The sequence below is a fragment of the Rhizophagus irregularis genome, chromosome 32, assembly GCF_026210795.1.
Source record: "Rhizophagus irregularis chromosome 32, complete sequence".
Classification (NCBI taxonomy): Eukaryota; Fungi; Glomeromycota; class Glomeromycetes; order Glomerales; family Glomeraceae; genus Rhizophagus; species Rhizophagus irregularis.
In genome coordinates, this window is record NC_089460.1 from 2,356,233 (window position 1) to 2,380,151 (window position 23,919).

Sequence of the window (23,919 nt, forward strand, 5' to 3'; positions counted from 1 at the left end):
ACTGGCAAAATAGAACTCATTACAGAACCAGAGGATATAATGAACAGAGCTGACGACCAATATGTAGAATTACAGAAACATCGGAGTCATGAATTTGATAACTGAATATCTCAGAGGAATGGGCTGTTCATTATGCGCCAATTGTGGAAATAGATGAAAATATATACAAAGACATTATGGAAAAACCTACGCAAGAGGAATGGTTCGCTACGCTAAAAGAATGCAACAATAAATCCGCTCCAGGTTTATCGAACATAGGATATAAGTTAATCAAGAAAGCTGGACCAAAGATGCAAACTAGTTTACGTTCCTTTGCAGCAGTAATATACCGTACGGCCACTTTCCCTGATGAATGGGTGACTTCACAGATCTTCCCAATACTAAAGCCTAAAGACTGGCAATTTAGACTAAATAATACTCGTCCAATCCTGTTACTGGAATGTCTCAGAAAATTGTATGTCAAAATAATTAACAAACGATTAAGTCTCATTTTAGTACAACACAATATTCTCACAGGTCCGAATTTTGCTGGACTTCCTGGTAGCTCCACAAACATTCCAATACATGTCATAAACAATATTATTAATGACGCTACCACTGCTAAAAAAGAGCTTTGGATTTGCCTCCAAGATATGGCAAAAGCGTTTGATTCCATAGGAATGATACCGTTGACCAAAGCCCTGGAAAGGATTAAATGCCCAACAGACCTAATCAACTTTATAATTAACCTTTTCAAAAACCGAAAATTACAAGTTATAACCGCATATGGTTTATCCAAAGGCTTTTATGCTGGGGACGGTATAGACCAAGGAGAGACAATATCGCCCTTGATCTGGAGAATTTTTTACGATCCACTTCTAACTAGAATTAAAGATATCCCAGAAGTAGGTTACAGATTGATTACTCAATGGCCCTCTTCTGAAGGGACCGATATCAACAAGACACAACACGAATTAAAAACATCAGTTGTCGCATACGCTGATGATACAGCTTGGATTGCCAGTAATAAAAAGGAAATGGAAACAATTATTGGTATCTCTAATTCATTTTTCAAACTGAATAATATTCGAATCAATGGAGATAAGTCAGAATTGCTGGTGTGGAATGCTCCCAAAGACGTAATCAAATCAATCAAAATGGGCACAAACAACGATTTAGTTGTAGCAAAAAAACCTTCTCAGGAATCAAAATATCTAGGCGTATACATTAAAAGCCAAGCAGGTTCATCACATATAGTCAAACGTGTTAAAAATGAAATCAAATCTATGGTCAATTTATTGAAATACAAGAAAATAACAGAATCACAAGTGGTCTATGTTAATAACGTGGTACTTATGGCAAGACTAGAATACTGGTTGAAATGTACATTTTTGACCCAAAACCAATGCAGAACCTTACACAATTGCATGATCTTACTACTGAAACAAAAAATGAGAATAACCAAATCGGCGAACAATAATATCTTTACTCATCAAGGCCTAGTTGGAATGACCTCGCTTTTACAACACCTTAGGACCGCGCAATATGCAGATTTCATTGTTCGAATCAATTCTCAAGAGTGGGATGGTATTAGCACACGCATTATACTTAGAAATGCGCAACTCCGTGCAGGACTAGCAGGATGCATACTCACAATAGAGCCGTCTAAATTATTGCAAGTCAACATACCGAACAACTTTAATTTCAATATATTAAAAGATATAAAAGATCAACTATTCAATTTTGACGCAATAAACGTGGACGATTGGCATTTGGATATACTTGATACAACAATTTTAGATTTCTTATTACAACCTAACTACAATCACAATAATACACGTTTGGACCATGATTTGTCAGAAAGAAAATGACTAAAGGCATTGGACAATTTTATTAAAAGATCCAACCGTTATATTTCATTGAATTCCATAAAACAATTTTTAGGAGGCCAAGGTCAAGCTATCCTACGTCCTAATCAAATTAAAATGACATTAGGAATATCCGCCGCTGGACCTCTACCATATTTTACTAAGTATATTATCGAACAGCTATTGAACGCATTAAACAGAAATATACAACATCAAGACCAAACATCAAGAATCACTGCAGACCTTACTCCATCACCTAGATATCAACCTATCACGCCGCAACATCCATCTCTCGATAGACGAAGGAAAGAATGGGTCATAGTTAATACAAACCGACTCTCTGAAGTAGGAAAAATCGTGGAAAAGAATTCGGTAACGACTTTCCTGTACCAACATTGGATCATCCGTGAAGGCTCAGACTTACTTATAAAATGCGCAGGATGTAGTACTTCATCCATGAATGGACAAACATCGACAGGAACATGCATTAGACGAGGTCACTTTAGCAAAGCTACGGTAATTAAAGTAGAAGTACTTACTAAGAAGATCGAAGAAGCCTCTTTTAGGATCATCACACCAACCAACCTGATCAAAAGACGCACAATCACTTCAACAGCGGCCTTCAATAATGAACAAAAGTTAATCACAGTAGACATTCCGTTGATAGATCATAATATAATCTTACGTTTTATCACCTCACCATTACTTGCTCATGAATTGTGCGATATCAATAGCGCGTTGCAGAGAGAAAATAATAATATATTTCAAATTTACACTGATGGGTCGCTGGATCTTAATTGTAGAAATTCCAGAGGAGAGGTAGTCATGGGCGCCGGCTGGATTATTAAAGATCAAGATTTATCATTTTCTTGTGGCGTTAACTATCACCCATCTTCTACGCGACCAGAGCTCTTAGCTATTATGACTGCCTTGCTGGCAGTACCGAACAATGCTAAAGTGGCAATATACACAGATAGTCAAGCAGCTATTGAAGGAATTAATCGTATGCTTGATGCTTCGTATAGGATCAATCGAAGGAAATTTTTAAAAATGAATAATTATATTATCCTTTTCACCATTTATGATTTCATTAAAACGAAATCACTAACGCTTAACTTACATAAAGTCTGCGGACATTCTGGCAATAGATGGAACGACATGGCAGATGAAATTGCGAAACAAGGGAGGGATGCAGCAAGCTACAATAATGATAGAATTATAGACATTAGACTTCTCCATAGCTTTAGCTTCCCTTTAACCTTTCTCCCAGTTTGGAATAATATTAGCATAAATAGACATATTAGATCATTTACTAGATTAGTGGCTGATTCGTTAGAAGAAGTACAATGGTCTTTTAATAAATACTGGAGTTCTTACTTTGAAGAAACATTCACAACTTCAAGATGGCATTGGGGGTTATTTTGGCAATACGTTAATAGCCTTAACAAAGGACATTGCTTATCATTCTCCACCAATGATAAATTCATACATTTTATAAAATGTTCAAATAATTTATTACCTACCATAGACAATCTTAGAAAACGGAACGAACTGTATAATCAAGTCAAATGTCCAATGTGCTTACATGATGATGAGGATATCTGACATATTGTTATATGTCCAGGTCACGAAGATGGTTTTCAGCAGGTTGAGTCAGAAGTAACATCCAAGATTATGAAATTTATTAAAAAATCCACATCCTCAACAAAGATAGTACAAGGACAGTTAGAACGTATTATCTTTGAATATAAGGATGAAGCTTTCCCTCTTCTTAAAGAACGTAACCGTATTGAACTTACTAGAGGGCTTATCTCAGATACAATTATAATAAAACTTCGATGTTTCTTGTCTAAAAAAGTAACCAATGAGGTTGTCACTAGAATTATAAAACATTTCCACAAGGCTTTCAGGAAGTACATATGGAATCCGCGATGCTATGAAATGAATATACTTGAAGCTAAATTGGGCATCACTAAAAAAGACAAGAGGAATACTGTTAGAAGCCATTCATGTTCTATATCCCAACAACGTGACATACAACAGATACATGAAACACTGGATAAAAATGAACTTTTGCGTAAAACTATGACACGTTGCAAGAACAATATCCTTTCACTTATAACAAAAGGCTCTTCACAATCATGGAAAACATAGTCGCAGTATAGTAGGTCCCATGATCACCCTTGCATTGACTACAGGGCCCTTGGCTAAGAAAACATATTCCACATATGTTTACCTGTATAGCATAATAGATCATTCGACAGTGCATGCGTAGGGTATTTTAATAATATGACGAGTGGTTTATAAATTAATAATATTAGTTTAATTAGGTAGTTTAGTAATTTTATTATATATTACTTTAATTATTTTAATAAATTTATAAATGTGCTGCGATTAAAAAAAAAATAAAATAAAATAAAATAAATTAAAACGCCGCATTTTGACGTTTTTTAATAAAAAATAAATTAACTTAGTTAAAAAAACATCAAGTGCGACGTTTTTAAACTAAAAAATAAAAAAAAATTTTTATTAAAAATGTCATACTTTGACGGTTTTTTAATAAAATTAGTTAAAAAACGTCAAGTGCGGCGTTTTTTAACCAAAACATTTAATTTTTTTTTAATCAAAAAGCGCGAAGTTTGACGTTTTTAATTAATTAAATAAAAAAAAATTATAAAAACGTCAAGTTTGACGCTTTTATTTTTTATGATTTTTGCCGCAATACTGCAGCCCGGGCCCTAGTTGTGAAACTTTTTTTTACCAAATTGCCAAATAAAAATGTTTCGCAACATTTTTATAAAATCATCAAAAGAAAAAACGTTGCGCAACATTTTTTTAACTAATAAAATGTTTTGCGAAGTTCGGTAAATTAGTTTGGTAAATCTACCGAAATTGATCGATAAATCTACCGAAACTGAACGGTAAAGTTTACCGAACTGATCAGTGAAATCTACTGAACTGATCAGTAAAATCTATCAGTAAAATTTATTGAAACTTACTGAAAGTTTCAGTTCGGTAAATCAGTTCGGTAAATCGCAAAACCGATATTGAAACTGAAGTTACCGAAACTGATCGGTAAATTTACCGAAAGGTTCAGTTCAGTAAATCAGAATACCGAAACCGTTCCGATACTGAAACTGATCGGTACAGTTCGGTAGTTACTGAAACTGATCGGAGCCCTAGTCTTTACATTATTTTTTACTGTAATTTTATTATTAAAATTATTTTAACGTTAATATCAAAATAAAAGTACAAAGTAATAGTATTATATTAGCTTTAAAAGTTTTGTTATAAATGTGTAATTTTTGAACAACTTTGCTTAACCCCAAAACTTAAAAAAAAAACACTTGATTTCCAGAATAATATCAATATATCATAAAACTCTTAAAAAAGAAAATAAAAAACATTTAGTATTATCATAAAACTACAATAAATACAATTAAAATTAAAATATACAAACTGAAATGAAATATGAAAAACTAAGTACTAACATACCACAAAAAAGAATAGAGAAAGAGTGAAAGATAGGAAAAGTAAGAGATAAAATAAATTATGCCAGAGTTATGTAATAAAAGGGCTGATTAGCCAATCAAAAGTTGACTGGTCCAGAATAAGCATCTGGACCAGTGGATCAGGTTAAGGATGGCCCAATATTACTGTCACTTTTCTACCCCCATGTGATTTTTTGTGGCGCATCAGCCTCATTTGCTTTTTTGCGTAACATTTATCTTAGAAAAATTTTAATTGCAAAAATTTTCACTTTTCGCACTTTTAAAATATTAAAAAAATTAAATTTTTCATACTTAAAGTATAAAAAATATTGATTTTTTACTCTTAAAATTTATGTTATTAAATTTAATAAAAAAGTTATTTACTAAAAATTAATAAAACAATAAAAACAATAAAATATGCTTTATTGATAAAAAATGATAAGTTCGTTTGATTTTTACTTGGAAATTTCTGCTTATTTATTAATAAAATAAAACGCGTAATCCATAAAATAAATATAATAAATAACACCTAAATAAATATAAAAACGTGCGTCTCCTATATCTCCTGATAGATATAATAAAGCAAATACAATAAATAACATCTAAATAATATAAAAACGCGTATCTACTAATAAAATAAACATAATAAATAACACCTAAATAAATTTAAAAACGCGTTTCTCCTAACTAGAGTTTGGAACTGGTTGTATTTTTGGAAACTGGATTTAAAACGGATGCAACCAGTTCGACCCTTTTCAAATCGGTTTTTACAAACCTGGTTGAAACCGATTTTTGTACTTGGTTTTATATTTGTTTAATTATAATAAATAAATAATAAAGTAATAGTTAGCCGCATCTGAAGTCACGTTCCTTGTTTTCAGTTAACTTATGGAATTCTACTATGATCTACATCCTGGATTAGAGTTTCCATTTTTGCATCAGGCTTACACTGATTTCAAAATGTACGGGACACATAACAAATTACAAAATTCTACCCACATAAATTTGTCAAGTATACAGTACACTGTAATTTTGGCCAGAATTAAATGTGATCGGCATATAATTGGCCGAGTTTATAATTTTGGCCAGAATTACAAAACTTGTGTAACACAATTCCAGAATTTGTGTAGCATAATTTTCTATAACTGATAAAAACCCCGGTGGCTAAACTATTTACCCGCTATCATGTGATTTATAATTTTGTAATTTGGGCTGGCACTATAAAGTTTCGATATCACACCGGGTTGAGCACCTGGTTGCACTCGCTTTAAACGCAAACCGGTTTTTGCAGCATGAATCCGGATTGAACTGAATCATAAAAAAACGGGTGGAACCAGTTTAAAAACTGGATGGTGCATCCAGTTCCAAACTCTACTTCTAACTCTCCTAATAAATATAATAAAATAAGTATGATAAATAACCTAAATAAATATATAAATGCGCGCTGCCTAAAGAGATTTAAAAAATGTATAAGGCACTTAATATTGTTACAAAGTATAATTATAACTCCACAAATATGTAAAATAATTCAATGAAAATAATTATTTGAGTAATGCTTTACTTGTTAAGACTTTATTTAGCCTTCAAAGAATGACCAAAGTACCAAAATTACGCTCTAATCTTTGTATAAAGAAGATAAACAAAAAATAAAAAACAGTTACCGTAAAGTCCTGAATATAAGCAACCTATTTTTGTTATAAGGTTGCTTATATTCGGGTAAATTTAAATATTGGGACATAATATAATTCTGGAAAAAGAATCTTTAGCTTAAACTTTCAAATAAAATGATTTATAACGTAATTTTCAATTATTGCGGTTTCACAATTCTTTGTGAATCATTCGTGCACAGCATCAATCATATCCTTAAAACGCGTATAACTTTTTTGATCAACTCTTAGATAACTTTTATCAAGTTATCAAAAACGATATTTTTTTACACAGAGAAAAGCCACAATAAATAATGCCACAAGTTGTCAAACATAAACGAGTTGTCAAACGTAAAGCCTTCAAAAGTAATGTTAAACGAACTTCATACTCTATTAAACAAAAAGAAGAAGTTGTTAATTATGCAAAGGAGTATGGAAAAAATAACGCGGCAACTCACTTTGGAATTAACAAAAGTATGGTTGGACGCTGGGTTAAGGCGAGTATAAGCTGGACGGATGAAATAAACAGAAATATTAAGAAAGTTGGCACAGGGAGAAGGGTTTTTTATCCTGAAGTTGAGAAAAAGCTCTATGACTGGATAATTGAACAAAGGAAACAAGGTTTTGCTGTAAACTATTCACTTATACGAGTCAAGATGCTAGAAATTTTGAGAGATCAGGATATTATAGTTCTTTATGGGAATTTAACAAACGATTTTAAGATGTCTAATCGTTGGCTATATGCATTTATGAAGCGACAAAAATTATCCTTGCGACGTCATACAAAGATTTCACAAAAACTTCCACAACAAACTGAACAATTGTTAGAAAGTTTTTACCGATTTGTTACTTGACTTAGAATTGAAAAATCATACGAAATGTGTAATATCTTCAATATGGATGAGACCCCAGTATATTTTGACATGGCGGGTAATTTTACTGTTAATCAAACAGGTGAAAAAACTGTTCATATTCGTGGGACAGGTAACGAAAAAAATCGGTTCACTGTTGTTCTTACTTGTGCTGCTGGTAAGTACTATAGTAAACCCTATTTCTAGCAAAATAATCTTAAAAATTTTTTTTTAAAATACAGATGGGACCAAACTGCCACCAATATGTATTTTCAAAGGAAAAAGATTAGGACGTGGTGAACAAATTCCATCTGGTGTGGTGGTTTGGTTCCAAGAGAATGGTTGGATGGATTCAAAATTAATAATCAATTATATTGACTATTTTAACAATAATCGATCTAGAGATCCAACTATGCTTGTTTATGATTCTTTTAGGGGCCACCTTGAAGAATCTGTTAAAACAAAGTTTCGTGATAATAATGTTGATTTAGCAGTTATCCCAGGTGGGTTGACAAGCATCTGTCAACCACTTGATGTCGCTATAAATAAGCCATTCAAGGACAGATTACGTAAAGAATGGCACTTGTGGATGGCAAATGGTGGTGCTGGAGAAACTACTGCAGGAAACCTTAGACGTGCAGTATAGTGATGTTTGTAATTGGGTAAAACGTGCATGGGAAAATATATCTAACGAGACCATAATTAATTCTTTTATAAGTTGTGGTATAACAGATTCGTTAGATAGTGATCATGAAGAATTAGAAATTTCGGATATTGATGATACTTTGTAAAAATATTGGGTGTAAAAGGGATTATTAATAGTTTCGCATTTAATTTTTTACAAACATTTTATACATAATTTTGATAATTCTATGACATTTATGCTTTAATTTCAATAAAATTACCATATAATCAATATATGTATATATTTTTTACAAATTTTTCAGAAGGTTGCTTATATTCGGGTAAGATATAAATTAGGGGTTGCTTATATTCGGGGGTTGCTTATATTCGGGACTTTACGGTAATATAGTAGTTAAAAATAAACCAACAATAAATTTTATACTTAAATAATTATTTAAACTCGATATTTACAGCTTTTTATAAACTTTTTGTCTGACATTAAAGAAAGTAAGAGAAAAAAGAAGAAAGAGTTACGAAAGTTACAAAATCACTGTTAAACGTAAATAAATAAATAAATCAATGAGGCTGATGTGGCACAAAATCACGTGGGGGTAGAAAAGTGACGGTGATACTGGGGAAGATCCCAAATTTTTAGTGGGGTTTTGGTACGACCTTTCAGCCTTTTATAGGTCATGATCGGCGGGTGAATGAGGTGGCTAGAGAACGGTGTAAAAAATTATGTCATAATTACGTATTTTTGATATACGTTGTACCCGTGGTGTAACCGGGTGATGTTTATTGGCACATGTCACGTGACCGTGAGGAACGCGTTGTTTATATTTATCTCAGCGACTTAAAATACTCTTGAAATTTTTTATTCTATTTGTCACACATTATTTGTCGGGTGGGACGGGTTTCTGTTACTAAAAATAGTAAAGTCCGGTTACACCACGGGTGTGGGATTACTCATTACTACTCCAATAGGGGTCAAATAGAATTTATTTAAGACCGTCGCTTGTTCTGTAGAATACCGTTTTTAATTAAAGTATGGCAAGCCTATCATACAGTCAAGTAGCTCGAATGTCTCGAAGGGAATTAAAAAAGTTAAAAGAGCGTGAGAAAGAGCTAAAAGAGCGTGAGAAAGTGAAAGAGTTTGAGAAGGAGTTGTATAGCAGAGAATGTGTTGCTCAGAGTATCAACTTTGTAGTCGGTGAAGCAAATAAAGAATTACCTGCCTTGTTTGATCGTGAGATATTTTCCTGCTATTTAGCAACAATACTTGCAAGGGATAAAGAGGTAGTTGCAGTGTGGTTGAGAATTTTACAAGGTCGCTGTGAAATTTACCTTTCTAAGAACTCTGATTGGCTCGACGAAGATATTGAGTATATTGATAATATTACGAAATATCTGAAAAATATATCAAAAAATGCTCCTGTGATATCAAAAGATAACGAAAGGGATTTTCTTGAGGCTGTAACGATTTACTGCTCTACTAAACTTAAGTCTAGATTGAAAAAACTTCATGATGATACTGAATTCTATGGCGATAATGAACATGTTAAATCTTTCAGTGATTTTCTTTCAGTTAGGGTTGCTATTATTGGCAATGCAGAAAATACAAATATTATCACAATATCTGGAATTTGTAAAGAGTATTGTGAGAAAATTAAAAAGGCTAAAATTGAGTCTAGAATCCCCTCAGAATTTTTAAGACATATTAAGAAAGTGTCGTCTTATATGGCGTCTGCTATAGGTATCGTAGAATGTGCACGTAATATACAATATAAATCATTATTCTCTAACGTTCAAGTGTATAGAGTGAACCCTGTTATCATAAAAAATCAGCCCATATATTCGTGGGAAAATATTATCAGAAGGTTTATTGATGAAGACAGATATAAACGTTTCATGGATAGGTGTTCGAAAAAGCCTAAAATAATGGAAAGAATCAGTAAAGTATATACCGATAAAGCCACACAAAAACAACAACCACTTGACGGTGATAACGTTAAACAATGTATATACTTACATGCGGAAATGAACATATTGGCCTCCTTAATTATCGACAAGAAAATTAAACGTAGAGTGTTTATAGCAGTGTCAAAGAGATGTTGTTTCTTGTGCGAACTTTACATTAATTTTGCACAACTATATCATGGATATAATATCATCGTTTCTGAACCACAATTTTTTACTAAATATGATTTTGATTGGAAAAACACGAAAATATGTAGCGGATGGAAATTTCCGCATGTAAGGGATAACAAATTTATGGCCGAATCCCTGAATTATATACTAAAAAATCTTAATCAAATCATAGAACAAAAATTAGAACACTATACCAGTAATTTACCGGCGGATTCTAGTGATGGTCAATATATATATGGATATATTAAAGGTTTTAGCAGTAACCCTGATAATAACTTTAATTTATTTTCTTAACAAGGCTGCGTGAAATTTAGAAAATAAACAATGTATGCAATTTTCAATTTGTTAGCTATACTTTTTTTATATAAAACATTATAATTAGGAAATATCAGATTTGTAGAGATAAAAGTTTAATTACAGGAAGAATGAGGGTATATTCTATCAATAAAGCATAAAAGTTCAAAGCGAAATTGTACTTTTCTTGTAAATGAATGTAAAAAAGTTAGCTTAAAGGGAAACATCTCAAGCTCTAGCACATAAGATGAAAGTTTTTATACTATCTAATGCTGCATTTCGCCTACATTTGTTTCTATTTCATATAGGATATAAAAATTATATTAACGCAAGAGATAAAGTGATTTCAGATATATCTGTGGACAAAATATTTTGACTAGGAACAAAAAACTATAAAAAGTATCTTCAGGAGATTCGGATCTTTGTGATAACTTACTTGTAAACAAAGACAACTGTTCACAAACACAATTGATCTATCTCATTTGAAGATTTTAATCTTGGGGATTGCAAAGGTAAACTTTCCGTCTTATTTCTGTTCAGATGAATAAAAAAGTTCATTAATCAAATTTGCAAATGGTCTAAGGATTGATCTTTAATGTTAATATGACTGCATCATGTAAATCCGATCAATGAGTACTCTTTAATTTACAATAGAAAAATTTGATGTTATTCCGTTGCATGTAAACTTTGGGTATATGCAGGAATGTTCAAGAATAAATTACATGCAATTATTTGTTAGTCTGGAATTAAACACCCTGGATTTATCTGGGGTAAAAATAGATTAATCCATATTTCATCCTGGATTTTCCTATATTTCATCCAATATTTATCCTGAATCTGATCCATATTTTATCCCAAATTAATTACTTAAATTTCACTAATAATTACATTACATCCAATTATTAAACCTAGATTAATCGTTAAAATTAAATCCAGGATAAAATATAAACCAAATCCAAAATGAAATATATATTGATTAAATCTGTAATAAAATATGGATTAATCAAGATTTGATAATTGGATGTAATGTAATTTTTGGTGAAACTTAAAAAATTAATCTGAAATAAAATGTGAATCAAATTTAAGATAAAATATAAATCAGATATAAAATAAAATATAGGAAAATCTGGAATGAAATATGGATTAATCAATTTCATCTCAGATAAATCCAAAATTTGATCTAGAATTTAATTCTGAACTTTTGATCAATATGACACTTTATAGTTAGCTTATTACATTATCATATTATAAGTGCAACCATAATGTGAAGAAAATAATTTATCCACACCATTTTTAAATGCAAATCATTTTAATCAACAATTTGAATTTTCTTTTATATTATATTTTTTGAATACTGTTTTTAAATATTGAACAATACATTTATATACATATAATGTAAATAATAATAAAATCATATAAAATGTGAAAATATAAAATTTTTTAATAAAATATTTACTTTATCTGAAAATTTATATTAAATACCATTTTATTTAATTTTAAATAATAATAAAAAAAGAACTTTAATCATTAATAGCAAATGCATTTATATATATAAAATGGAAAAATAAATCTTATTAAGAACAATTTTTAAAAAATTTATAATTTATTACTGAAAAAAAAGGAACTTTATATTCTTTTTATATCTTAAAATATAGTTTCAGTAATTTTTATCTTAAAAGTTTATGTAAAATCACATAAACAGGTATTTTCAGTATTCATCGTCTAAGGTGATAAATATTATACATCACCTTAATATAATCATATGATTTTATGATAATATTTTGTTATTGAATTTTTATAAGATTATTTAAACATTATATATATATTATTTATATATTATCCATACATTATCACTATACATTATCTATATATTATTTAATAAAGCAATATACTTTACATTTTCCTTACTAGGACATTTAGAAGCCTAGTGTCCTGTTTTATGACATATATCACATTTACGTCCTCCAGTATTACCGTTTACATCAATATCTCCTTTTTCGCAACTAATATTAGTATGCTTTATCCTTTTAACACTCACTTCATTTTCTTTATTAAAAACTTTTAGTCATTTGTTAGACCACCCTTTACCATGATGTGCTAATGAATCTTTAATATTATCAATATCATATACATATCTATCTGATAATTTTACAACATTATTTAAATCAGTATTTGTTAATTGAGTACCAGCTTCACATTTTGCTTACAATGTATATATCATTTCATTATAATTAATATTTTTATAACTATATTTTACATTTAAATCTTGTTGATTGGCCTGATCCTAAACTAAATTGAATGTAAGATTAGTTAAAATCAAAATAATTGTCTATATATTCCTAATCCAATATCTAAACTAACACTAATTCTTTATCCTAATCCCGCATCCTAATCCTAACCTTAATCCTACACCCTAATCCTAACTCTAATCCCATATCTTAAATCTATACCTTATCTAATCCTAATCTCATATGACTATATCTCCTAATACAATCTTCTAATAAAACTTACCAATTGAAGCTTATAGTATTCAACTCTATATCATTTAACTACAAACCTCTTCTGCCTTTCATACTCTCTTATATAGTGTTCAGCAATTTCCTAAGAACTAAATTGTGTACTAACAAACAATTACAAAGGTTGACTTAGCAGAGAATATTATATTGAGTCAAGACTTTCAGCTCTATTCTGAAAATAGGCCTATAAGAATATTTATATTACTTTCACCTTCTTTATTAAGTTCTATTTGTTCTATGTATTAAATATTGAGTTAACTTTTGTTTCTTTTATTTTATTAGGTAGGAACATATATTATATGAATCTTGATTAACTTCAAAGTTGTCTCTATCTAACAAATAAGCAGGTTCAGCTGGTATATCTATATTTTAACCAAAAAAACTTCATAAAAGAGAATTTTGGTATTCCTTTATTAAAAACTTTTTTTTTTACCTTGATAATATGTTGTTTCGTATAAAGGTTTAATTAGTTCTATTTTTGAGTCATTTAAATAGCCAGTTGTATGACAAAGAACAAAAAAAGAGTTGTACTTTACTAAAAATGGCCAATTTTTTAAAATATTTTTATAGACCTAGATACAATAGCTTTCAAAACAATTGTGCAATTATTTTGTAAAATTTTTAAAATATATCAAGATATATTTGAGATATTTTTGAAATTAAAATATTAAAATAATATCAAAGTTAATTATATTATTATAATAATAAAATAATAACAAAAATATTAAAAAATTATTGTGATATTATTTTAAGTCATTTTTATAGACCTAGATACAATATAATTACAAAATAATAACAAAAGTATAATAAAAACATTTTGATGTATTAAATGTATTTTTATAGTATTTTAAAATTATTACAAAATCATTTCAAAAAATTGGCCATTAATGGTTGATACAATGCATTAAAACCATATAAAAACCATGTTAAAAACATATTAAAAAAATAGCTATTTTTAGCAAAATATCATAAAAATATATTGTAAATTATAAATCTATTGTATTTATATTGCAATTTTAAATTTTTTTTTATTATATTACTTTTCTATTGTTTTTCTATCTTATTTAGACACCACTTTTTTAAAAATATCTTATTTTTATAGTTTTATTAATATTATTATATAATACTATTAAAAAGTTATATTGTAAAAATATATTTAAAAAGGTAGGGGTTTCAGCAAAGTTATTAGTAAAATGCTGTATACTATTTAACAAAGTAAATTTATAACTAGTGTATATAACTGAATACTTTATTAAAAATGGCTAATTTTTTAAAATGATTTATAATAATTTTAATATATTAAAATGTTTTTATTTTATTTTTGTTATTACTTTGTAATTGTATTATATTTAGATCTATAAAAATAACTAAAATAATATCACAATGATTTATATTATTTTAATATTTTAATTTTAAAAATACCTATAAAATATCTTGATATATTTTAAAAATTTTACAAAATAATTGCACAATTGTTTTAAAAGCTATTGTAACTAGGTATATAAAAATATTTCAAAAAATTAGCAATTTTTAGTATTAAAAGTACATATATAAAATAGTAACTTTTATTATAATAAATTTTTATTTACAATAAATTTTTATTTAATATAATAAAAATATTTTATGTAATATGTATTATCTATAATATAATTTACAAAATTTTTCTGAATTATACCAGATTTTTATATCATAGTATTAACAAATTTTCTTATAATAAAAACCTGATTTGCTAAACTACTTATTTCGTTAGACTGTAATAGCTTAATAATAGAATAAAAAAATACAATATTACAAAATGTAAATGGTAATGTGAATTGTAAAAATTACATCTTATATACCTGCTAAGGTATTTTAGCTAATTTTATTTTTAACCTTTTTATTAATCTCTTTATTTGTATTTAAAATACTATATTTCATGCAGCTTTTTTTTAATTTTTTATCTGAATTTCTATATTTGCATATTAAATCAATTATTTTGTCTGAAAATTATTACAAATAATTCTAATAACATCTGTAAAACCTGTATTATTTGGTAATGAAATATTTTAAGGATTTTTAAATATTAAAAGTATTGATATATTAGAATATGGGTTTCAATTATTTTAGATTGTAGCTTTTTTGAAAAAAATTCGTTTAAGCATCAAGATTTACAATATTTTTATTTAAATATAATTAAGAATATTAGCCATCCTTTTTTAAAACAATAAAAAATGTTTTTACCTAATTTTAATGATTATTCAATAAAAAATATACATAGCAAAATTTGAATAAGTAAATGATGATGATATTATTAAATAAGCATATATAATTGGTAATTGTTTTAAATTTTTTCAATTCAAAAATACTAAATAAAAAAATGTTTTAGATGAATTTAAAGAAATATATTAAATACATCAGCATTATTTTTATACTCCATCAAAGCTTAATTTCCTAATAAATAAAGCAACTGAAGTTTATTCTTATTACAATACCTTCATAAACTTACCAAAATTTCAATCATAGTCATGCACTTGATATGTAAGGAAAAAGAAAAAAATCCTATAACCTTGTTATATTAGATTAGCAAGTAGTATCATACAGGACATCCTTCAAAACCAGATGCTAAATTAAATAATGATAGCAATATATTTATCAATGTGTTATAATAATTTAAGACATAGATATAATCATCATGAACAATACTATAAGTGATATGTATTTGATAATGTAAAATCATTTTAAGATAAATTACAAAATGGAACAAGAAAATAATGAAAGTGTAAATGAAGAGCAAGATGGAGGAATAGAAGAAACAGATGATTTTGATTTAACTACAATATCATTTAAATTAACAATTGCTTTGCTTGATGTAGAACAATGGTAAAGAAAAAACAATAAAAATACTACATATTATTTATAAGTTTATCAGTTCTTTTTCATTCTTCATAAATATAAGGGTTATTAACTTCCAGCCTATTAATTATATGCAAAACCTTCAAACACTGGATCAGACTGGATCAGGGCATAGAAAACGAAAGTTAACAAGCTAGATAACGGTTGTGTAAACTGTAAAGTATCGTCGATAGTACTGTAAATTTAATATAAATAATTGTGTAACAATAGGGTCAGATAGAATTTCGCTCATGCTGGATTTTGATCATCTATTTCAAGACCGTCGCTTGTTGATTAAGACCGTCGCTTGTTTGTTCTTCCATAAATAGCTTGTATAAGTATGGCAAACCTATCATACAGTCAAGCAGCTCAAAAAGCTTTAGAGCGTGAGAGAGAACGTGTGAGAGAGAAAGAGCGTGAGAAGGAGTTGTATAGTAAAGGAAGCGTTGCCCAGAGTATCAACTTTGTTGTCGATAAAGCAAAAGGCGAATTCTGCTTGGATTGTGAAGAGAAATTTTCCCTCTATTTAGCAACAATACTTGCAAGGGATAAAGAGGTAGTTGCAGTGGTTGAGAATTTTACAAGATCACTGTGAAATTTACCTTTCTAAGAACTCTGATTGGCTCGACGAAGATATTGAGTATATTGATAATATTACGAAATATCTGAAAAATATATCGGAAATTGCTCCCGCGATATCAGAAGATACCGAAAGAGCTTTTCTCGAGGCTGTGACGTGTTACTGCTCTACTAAACTTAAGTATAGATTGACTAAACTTAATGATACTATTAAACTCCATTACCGTAATGAACATGTTAAATCTTTCGAAGATCTTCTTTCAGCTAAAAATGATACAAACATTATCACGATATCCGGAGTTTGTAGAGAGTATTATAAGAAAGTTAGATATAATAATAACATCCCCACAAAATTTAAAGAACATATTAAGAAAGTGGGGTCTTATGCGGTGTCTGTTATAGGTATCGTAGAATGTGCACGTAATGTACAATATAAATCACTATTCTCTAACGTTGAAGTGTATAGAGCGAAACCTGTTATCATAAAAAATCAGCCCATATATTCGTGGAAAAATATTATCAGAAGGTTTATTGATGAAGACAAATATAACCGTTTCATGGATGGGTGTTCGAAAAAGCCTGAAGTGATGGAAAGAATCAGTCAAGTATATACCGATAAAGCCACACAAAAACAACAACCACTTGACGGTGATAACGTTAAACAATATATATACTTACATGCGGAAATGAACATATTGGCCTTTTTAATCGACAATGAAATTAAAAGTAAGGTGTTTATAGCAGTGTCCAAATATTGTTGTTATTTGTGCGGACTTTACATTGATTTAGCACGAAAACATGGATATCGTATCTCCTTCTCCGGATATCACATGAAATTATATGGGAGATGGATACTTCCGCATGTAAAGAATAAAGATTTCAAGGCCGGATCCCTGAAATACATACTAAAATGTCTTGACCGAATTATAAAGCAAAAACTAAATCACGACGACACCAAGAGTTTGTCGGCGGATCCCGACAGTCCCGGAAATAGTCCGGATCCAGATTATAGTGATGGTAACTATTTGTATGAATATGTTGGAAGTTTTAAGGTTAATAATAATAATACGTACAGTTTCTCGAGACGATAAACAATGTATACAATTTTCAATTTGTGAGCTATACTTTTTTTTTATATAGAACATTATAATTAGGGAATATCAGATTTGTAGAGAAAAAGAAAAAGTGTAATTGCAGGAATTAGGGTGTATTCTATAAAAATTCAGAGCGAAATTTATTTTTCTTGTAAATGAATGTAAAAAAGTTACTTTGCAGAAACTATAAAATTTTTTCCGATGTCAATATGATATTGATAAGGCATCGTTAAAACACCAATATTATAATGGTTCATATTCCTATATTGATGCGCCACGAGACAGTTACCATTAAGTAACGGTAAAATAACTGCACATCATCAGTTATCGTTACAATGTTATCACTATATTATTATACGAATCTTCAAGACATCAAATTAAAGTTGAAAAGATTTATTATAATGTATTTTTAATATCTTATCAGTATCGTATAAATATTAGAACAATTACGTAACGATTATTTAATATATATATTTTCAATGCACATTTAGATTTTATTATATCAAATTGCTAATTAATTCGGGATGTCCTCGTTGCACTATCTCCTCCCCTATTTTCTTGTTCTCTATTTCTTCGTCTATTCCTGCTTTTTGTTTTTTTCGCATTATATATATATTAGTATAATTAAATATATCAGGCGGTTCCTAGAATATTCGTAATTGTCCCTTTGTACTGAAATTATTTCTTTGATTTTATTTCCGAAATATGAACCTATTAATTAAAATTAAAAATTAAAAATCTTTTAATTAAAAATACTAGATGCTTCGCAAGAGGTGACTTCAGGTACCTTAACGATTAAAGCTCTACTTTCAAAGATGTATAACCTGGGGAGAGTTCACGTACAATAATCCCCAGATAAGAGCTGAAGTTCTAAAAAAGAGAAGATGAAAGTCAGTAAAGAAGCGATAGAGAAAAAAAGCAAAAGAACAAGTGAATATAACGTTCATTCCCATTTGGTATTTGGAAAGTTTAACTGTCATCGTTTGAATTTCTATTTTAATTTACCTTGGCTGTCTCTTTTCTCAGGTTTTCACATTGCTTTTAAATTTTATTATGGGAGTTCATATTCAATATAGCGAGAATCTTCGTAATAAATTTTTGCATCCCGTTTAAACCTTACTATCTAAAGTTACTCAAGTAGTTTTAAGTTGGAAGTACTAGTAATGCCTAAAAAAAATTAATAAATAGAAAAATATTAATAGACGTTTATAATTAACAAAAATAACAAATAACAAAGTTTTAACTTACCGTTTTTATTTTTCTCTATAAGTTTGAAACCTATAAAAAGAGAAAAAAAAAAATAAAAGTTAATAAACTTTTTGTCAAATAATTCAAAACTTCCCTCTCTTACTAACATTAGTAACATTAATATCCAAATATCCTGATCCAAATAATCTCCAGATTCTGAGTTGTAAAGGTTTTGGAAGTAATAATGTTCTATTAATTTTGTGCGTTCAGCCCTGATTTCGTATATGGTTCCAAAGCTTCAGTAACCATCATGAGGCCAAGATCAGAAGAAGCCGTCTAAAAAAAGAAATAAAATGAAATAACAAGATAGTGAAAATTTTATTCATTTTGATTAAACAAATAACAAAGAAAAAAATAGCCTACCTAAGTCCAACATGTACAAGCTCAAAGAACAAATCACTAAAAAAAAAGGAAGAAATGAAACGTCAGAAAATATTTTGTTATGAGAATTGAATTTAAAAAAAAAAAGATTGATTTCTTACCGAAATCTACGTGTCCAAAGACTGTAAGAATGGATGCCTAAAAAAAGAAAAAGAAAATAAAACATTAGTGACCATTTGTTGGTTCATCAAAATAAGTTAAAAAAACTCAAATACCCAAAAACTTAACTATCTACAAGAAAAAAAGAAAGAAAGCCCGTTAGAAACTGTTTGTCAAATAAAAAAAAAAGAAAAAAAAATTTACCGAAAATTTACAGTTTAAAGAAATCCAAAAGGCCCATCTAAAAAAAGAAAGAAAATGAAATGTCAGTAAATCTTCGTTAAAATAAATTAAAGGAAGAATGCGTTAACCTAAAGAACAGTTTCATTAATTATTAATTTTTTAACCCATTCCTCACCAAAATTCCACGCATCCCTTAGCAGTCTAAAGTGAAAGCGTTCGAAAACTGAAATGAAGGAAACCCTATAAAAAAACCTAGAAAAAAATAAAAAGAAATGTACTCTTCTATTTGTAACTTCAAACTGAAGTCCAAGGTGTTCTTAAAAAAGAAAAAAGAATGTTAATATAAATATTCTCAATTAAATAAATAATAATAAAATAAGAAAATCACCTTTTTTATTATACTTGCGATTTTAAAGTTTATGAAGTACGTTCAAAGAAAATAAAAAATTCAAAATAGATTTTATAAATTTTTTTGCATGGATCTGGGATTTATTGAGTAAAATGTGTAATGAAATGAATCAATTACAAACCAACTTATCTTTCAAGCGGACCCCGAACAATTAGGGATGGTAAAGTCCTAGGTTCTGACATAAAAGACTTAATGGTATTTTTTTGCAGATCTTTGATCAAATTTTGGACCGAGAAGCGGGAACCCTTTTGCAGTCCTAAAAAGTCCTAGCCAATAAGGTTATAAGAGATCCATATGTTTGCTGTAAATTTGATTTTAAGTAATTATAAATTATAAAAAAAGTGCATTGCAATATTGCAATACAATTTTTATATTATTAAAATCATATAAAAAATGAGTTGCGATATTGCGATTTACATTTTTATATTAAATTATATAAAAAGGTGAATCGCGATACCGCAACTCACTTTTTTTATATAAAATCAATATAAAAAAGTGAGTCACGATACCGCAACTCACTTTTTTTATATAAAATCAATATAAAAAGTGAATCACGATACCGCAATTCACTTTTTTTATATAAAATCAATATAAAAAAGTGAATCATAATATCACAACTCACTTTTTTATATTTAGTTATTACTAAATTCATAAAATCTATAAATAACTTAATCAGGACCAGGCCCAGGGATCAGGTCCAGAACTGGACTAGGACCGACCTAACCATCCCTACGAACAATACATATAACACTGATCCAGTTTTGTATAAACTTATTACTGTATATAATTTTTCAATAAGTCATATGTTTGATTTTGTATAGCCTGTTAGTAATTTTTCGGTAAGTCAGATATGTATTTGTATAACAGTAATAATCTTTAAATCAAGTGAGATCTTTATTTTGTATAATAATACTTGTGTAAATAAATTATATATACGTATATAAAAAATTTTTCTTTAAAAAAATTTTAAAAACTTTGTAAATTTACAAATTTGCACATATTAAATATTTTTGTCACAGTTTTTATTACCTGTATTTTGTGAAGATATGGGTATTTTATATAATTCATAATACATTTATTCCTAAATTTTTTCTTTTTATTTTCATCAAAATTTGGAGTGTGATTTTACCATTTTAGCCAAATGAAATTGACTTTCTTTATTAAGAGAAAGTTTTTTAACAATGCCAAAACTACTCGAATCTAAATTTTCATAGCAATTGGAGTAATACTTATGGAGTACGCGCATATTTTATAATTATATTAATTTTAAATTTGCTTTTTTGTTTATTAATTTTGGAGCGTAATTACAGCATTTTAGTCAAATGAAATTGACTTCCTTTATTAAGAGAAATTGTTCACGGAGGTCAGAACTACCTACACCTAAATTTTTATAGTAATCGGAATAATGCTTATGGAATACGAGCAATTTTCACACTCTCGATTTTTTTAATCACGTGATCAGTGACTTCAGAGCATATTTTTGGCACCTTTATCAAATGAAATCGACTATCTTTATTAATTGAAAGTTGTTCAGCAGGTTCGAAACTACCTAGATTTAAATTTTTGTAATCATTAGTATAATACTTGTGAAAACATTTGTATTTTTCACAACAGTACTAATTTTTGAATTATAACAAGTAAGTTTTTTTAAATTTTTTTTTAAATTATGAATTTTTGAATTGATAAATTATTATTGAAATAATTACATAAAATTAATAAATAAAATAATTTTTGTTTTATATAAACTCAGATTTGAAATTGTATAATTTAAAGTAAAATTTGAACTTATATGATGATTTTGTATAAAGCTTTTAATAAAATTAAGTGTATAAAGTTATATTAAAATTTTTGACCTTAGATCTGAGTTATGTATATAATGTTCAAGGTTCTGGTGGAATAGTGGACACTTTGTGTTATCTTTGACAAAACATAAATACTAGTCCTTCATTCCAAACTGCACTTACATCTTACCAAAATCTAAGAAATCCAAAGAGCTGTCCTAAAAAAATGCAGAATATTAATAAAGTTCGTTAAAAGAAGAATAAAAAATAAAAATTTTACACTTACCAAAATCTCGCGTCCAGAAAGATCTGAAAAATGGTAAAAAAATATAAAGAGGAAACAATAAAGCCAATATTCTTTCAAAAAATAAAAAAATAAAAAAATAAAAGGAAGTTTTGATAGTTCAATCAAAACTATTTGAAAAATTAAAAAAAAAAGTTTCAAAATCTCAAAAAGTTAAAAAAAAATAATAGGAATTTTGAAATCAAAAAAAAATTAAGAGTTCAAACTTTCATAGTTTGATTGATTAAACTTTTTAAAAAAATTAAAAGTTTTGAAAGTTAGAAACTTTTCAAAAAAAATAAAAAAAAATGAAATTTCGATAGTTAAATCAAAAGGAATAAGCTTAACAAGTTTAGTAGATCTAAACAACGGCTATTATTAAGTAATGTACGTGATATATGTAAATCAATTATCTTAACATCAGATTATACAGCGTTAGTATAGACTGTTAAAGTGTTAGACTTATATGAAAGAATCCACTTATCATGATAATAAATAAATGTGATTTATATCACATGCGTCAATTGTTATTGTGATTGGTAAAATCGTCTTTTTAAAAGTATTGATTAAACTGTCAAAACTTATTATTTTTTTTTTAATCTTCTTTTAAAAGTTTCGATCAAGCTATCAAAACTTTTTTTTCTTAATTCTTTTTTTAAAAGTTTTGATTAAACTGTCCGAAACTATCAAAACTTTTTTTAATTTTTTTTTTAAAGTTTTTTTTTTAAATTTTAATTAATTAATCATTTTTTTTTAATCATTTCTTTAAAAGTAATTATCAAAACTTTTTTTTTAAAGTCTCAATTAAACTCAATTTGCCAAATTTTTTTAAGTTTAATTAAACTGTCAAACTTTTTTAACAGACAATATTCGTCAAGAAATTTTGTTGATTTTTTTAACCTTTTATTGACATTCCTCTATTTTCTTTTTGCAAGATTCAGGTCCAGAAGTTTTATATGTATCTACAATTTTTTTTAAACTTCAAAAGTATTTTTACTAACTATTTGGTTCTTTCTTTTTTAAATGATTAGTTTTTTAGGTCTTTGAGTTTAGATGTGTAGAATTTTGCAATATTTATTGTCTTATTTTATTAATATTTCTTATTTCTCTCTTTTTCAGATAGATTTCAGGTATTTTGTTGCATAGGAATTTAATACTAAGTGTTTACAAAATATTTACTAATGTTTCATTTTGCTCTTTAGATTATGAATTTAGTTGGATTATTTCTTTTCTAAGCAGCTAACTATTCGGATCTCCTTGTACATACTGGTTTTCATATTTTGATAAGTATTTTTTTTCTTTATTTATTTATATTAATGAACAATTACTTACACTTCATTCTTTTTTTCTTATATGGCTTCTTTTAGTTTCTCTAGTATGTAAGATTTTGGAGAGCTTTTGCTTTCTTTTAAATTGAAAAAAAGACGAAAGACTGTAAAGGAGAAATGAATGTTTATAGGGATAAGTAACTGACGAAGAAAAAATAATAATAATATAGGATTAGGGTTAGGGTTAGAGGAGTAGGGTCATAGGAGTTATTGGTTCCCACTTTGTTATAGTTAATAGTTATGTCA

General features: G+C 28.1%; 6 protein-coding genes across 6 annotated transcripts; 5 read left to right on the forward strand and 1 right to left on the reverse strand.

Annotated features, from left to right (window-relative positions):
- Positions 1-3,521: 3,521 nt before the first annotated feature.
- Positions 3,522-4,001, forward strand: OCT59_023294 (uncharacterized protein; the record flags this gene model as incomplete). Its single annotated transcript, XM_066131959.1, has 1 exon — positions 3,522-4,001. The coding sequence occupies one exon, from the start codon at positions 3,522-3,524 to the stop codon at positions 3,999-4,001; it is 480 nt and encodes a 159-aa protein (XP_066006671.1).
- A 3,297-nt stretch (positions 4,002-7,298) lies between these two features.
- On the forward strand, positions 7,299-7,838 carry OCT59_023295 (uncharacterized protein; the record flags this gene model as incomplete). Its single annotated transcript, XM_066131960.1, has 1 exon — positions 7,299-7,838. One exon carries the CDS (start codon positions 7,299-7,301, stop codon positions 7,836-7,838), a length of 540 nt encoding a protein of 179 aa, XP_066006672.1.
- A 1,668-nt stretch (positions 7,839-9,506) lies between these two features.
- OCT59_023296 (uncharacterized protein) lies at positions 9,507-10,901 on the forward strand (the record flags this gene model as incomplete). The annotated part of the gene is made up of 1 exon (XM_025329468.2): positions 9,507-10,901. One exon carries the CDS (start codon positions 9,507-9,509, stop codon positions 10,899-10,901), a length of 1,395 nt encoding a protein of 464 aa, XP_025168791.2.
- A 5,250-nt stretch (positions 10,902-16,151) lies between these two features.
- OCT59_023297 (uncharacterized protein) lies at positions 16,152-16,446 on the forward strand (the record flags this gene model as incomplete). Its single annotated transcript, XM_066131962.1, has 2 exons — positions 16,152-16,276; positions 16,353-16,446. The coding sequence occupies 2 exons, from the start codon at positions 16,152-16,154 to the stop codon at positions 16,444-16,446; spliced, it is 219 nt and encodes a 72-aa protein (XP_066006673.1).
- Positions 16,447-16,628: 182 nt separating this feature from the next.
- Positions 16,629-17,958, forward strand: OCT59_023298 (uncharacterized protein; the record flags this gene model as incomplete). The annotated part of the gene is made up of 2 exons (XM_066131963.1): positions 16,629-16,844; positions 16,900-17,958. The coding sequence occupies 2 exons, from the start codon at positions 16,629-16,631 to the stop codon at positions 17,956-17,958; spliced, it is 1,275 nt and encodes a 424-aa protein (XP_066006674.1).
- Positions 17,959-19,090: 1,132 nt separating this feature from the next.
- On the reverse strand, positions 19,091-20,062 carry OCT59_023299 (uncharacterized protein; the record flags this gene model as incomplete). The annotated part of the gene is made up of 7 exons (XM_066131964.1): positions 19,091-19,128; positions 19,210-19,239; positions 19,313-19,398; positions 19,573-19,608; positions 19,692-19,728; positions 19,806-19,821; positions 20,048-20,062. The coding sequence occupies 7 exons, from the start codon at positions 20,060-20,062 to the stop codon at positions 19,091-19,093; spliced, it is 258 nt and encodes an 85-aa protein (XP_066006675.1).
- Between the last annotated feature and the right edge of the window lie 3,857 nt (positions 20,063-23,919).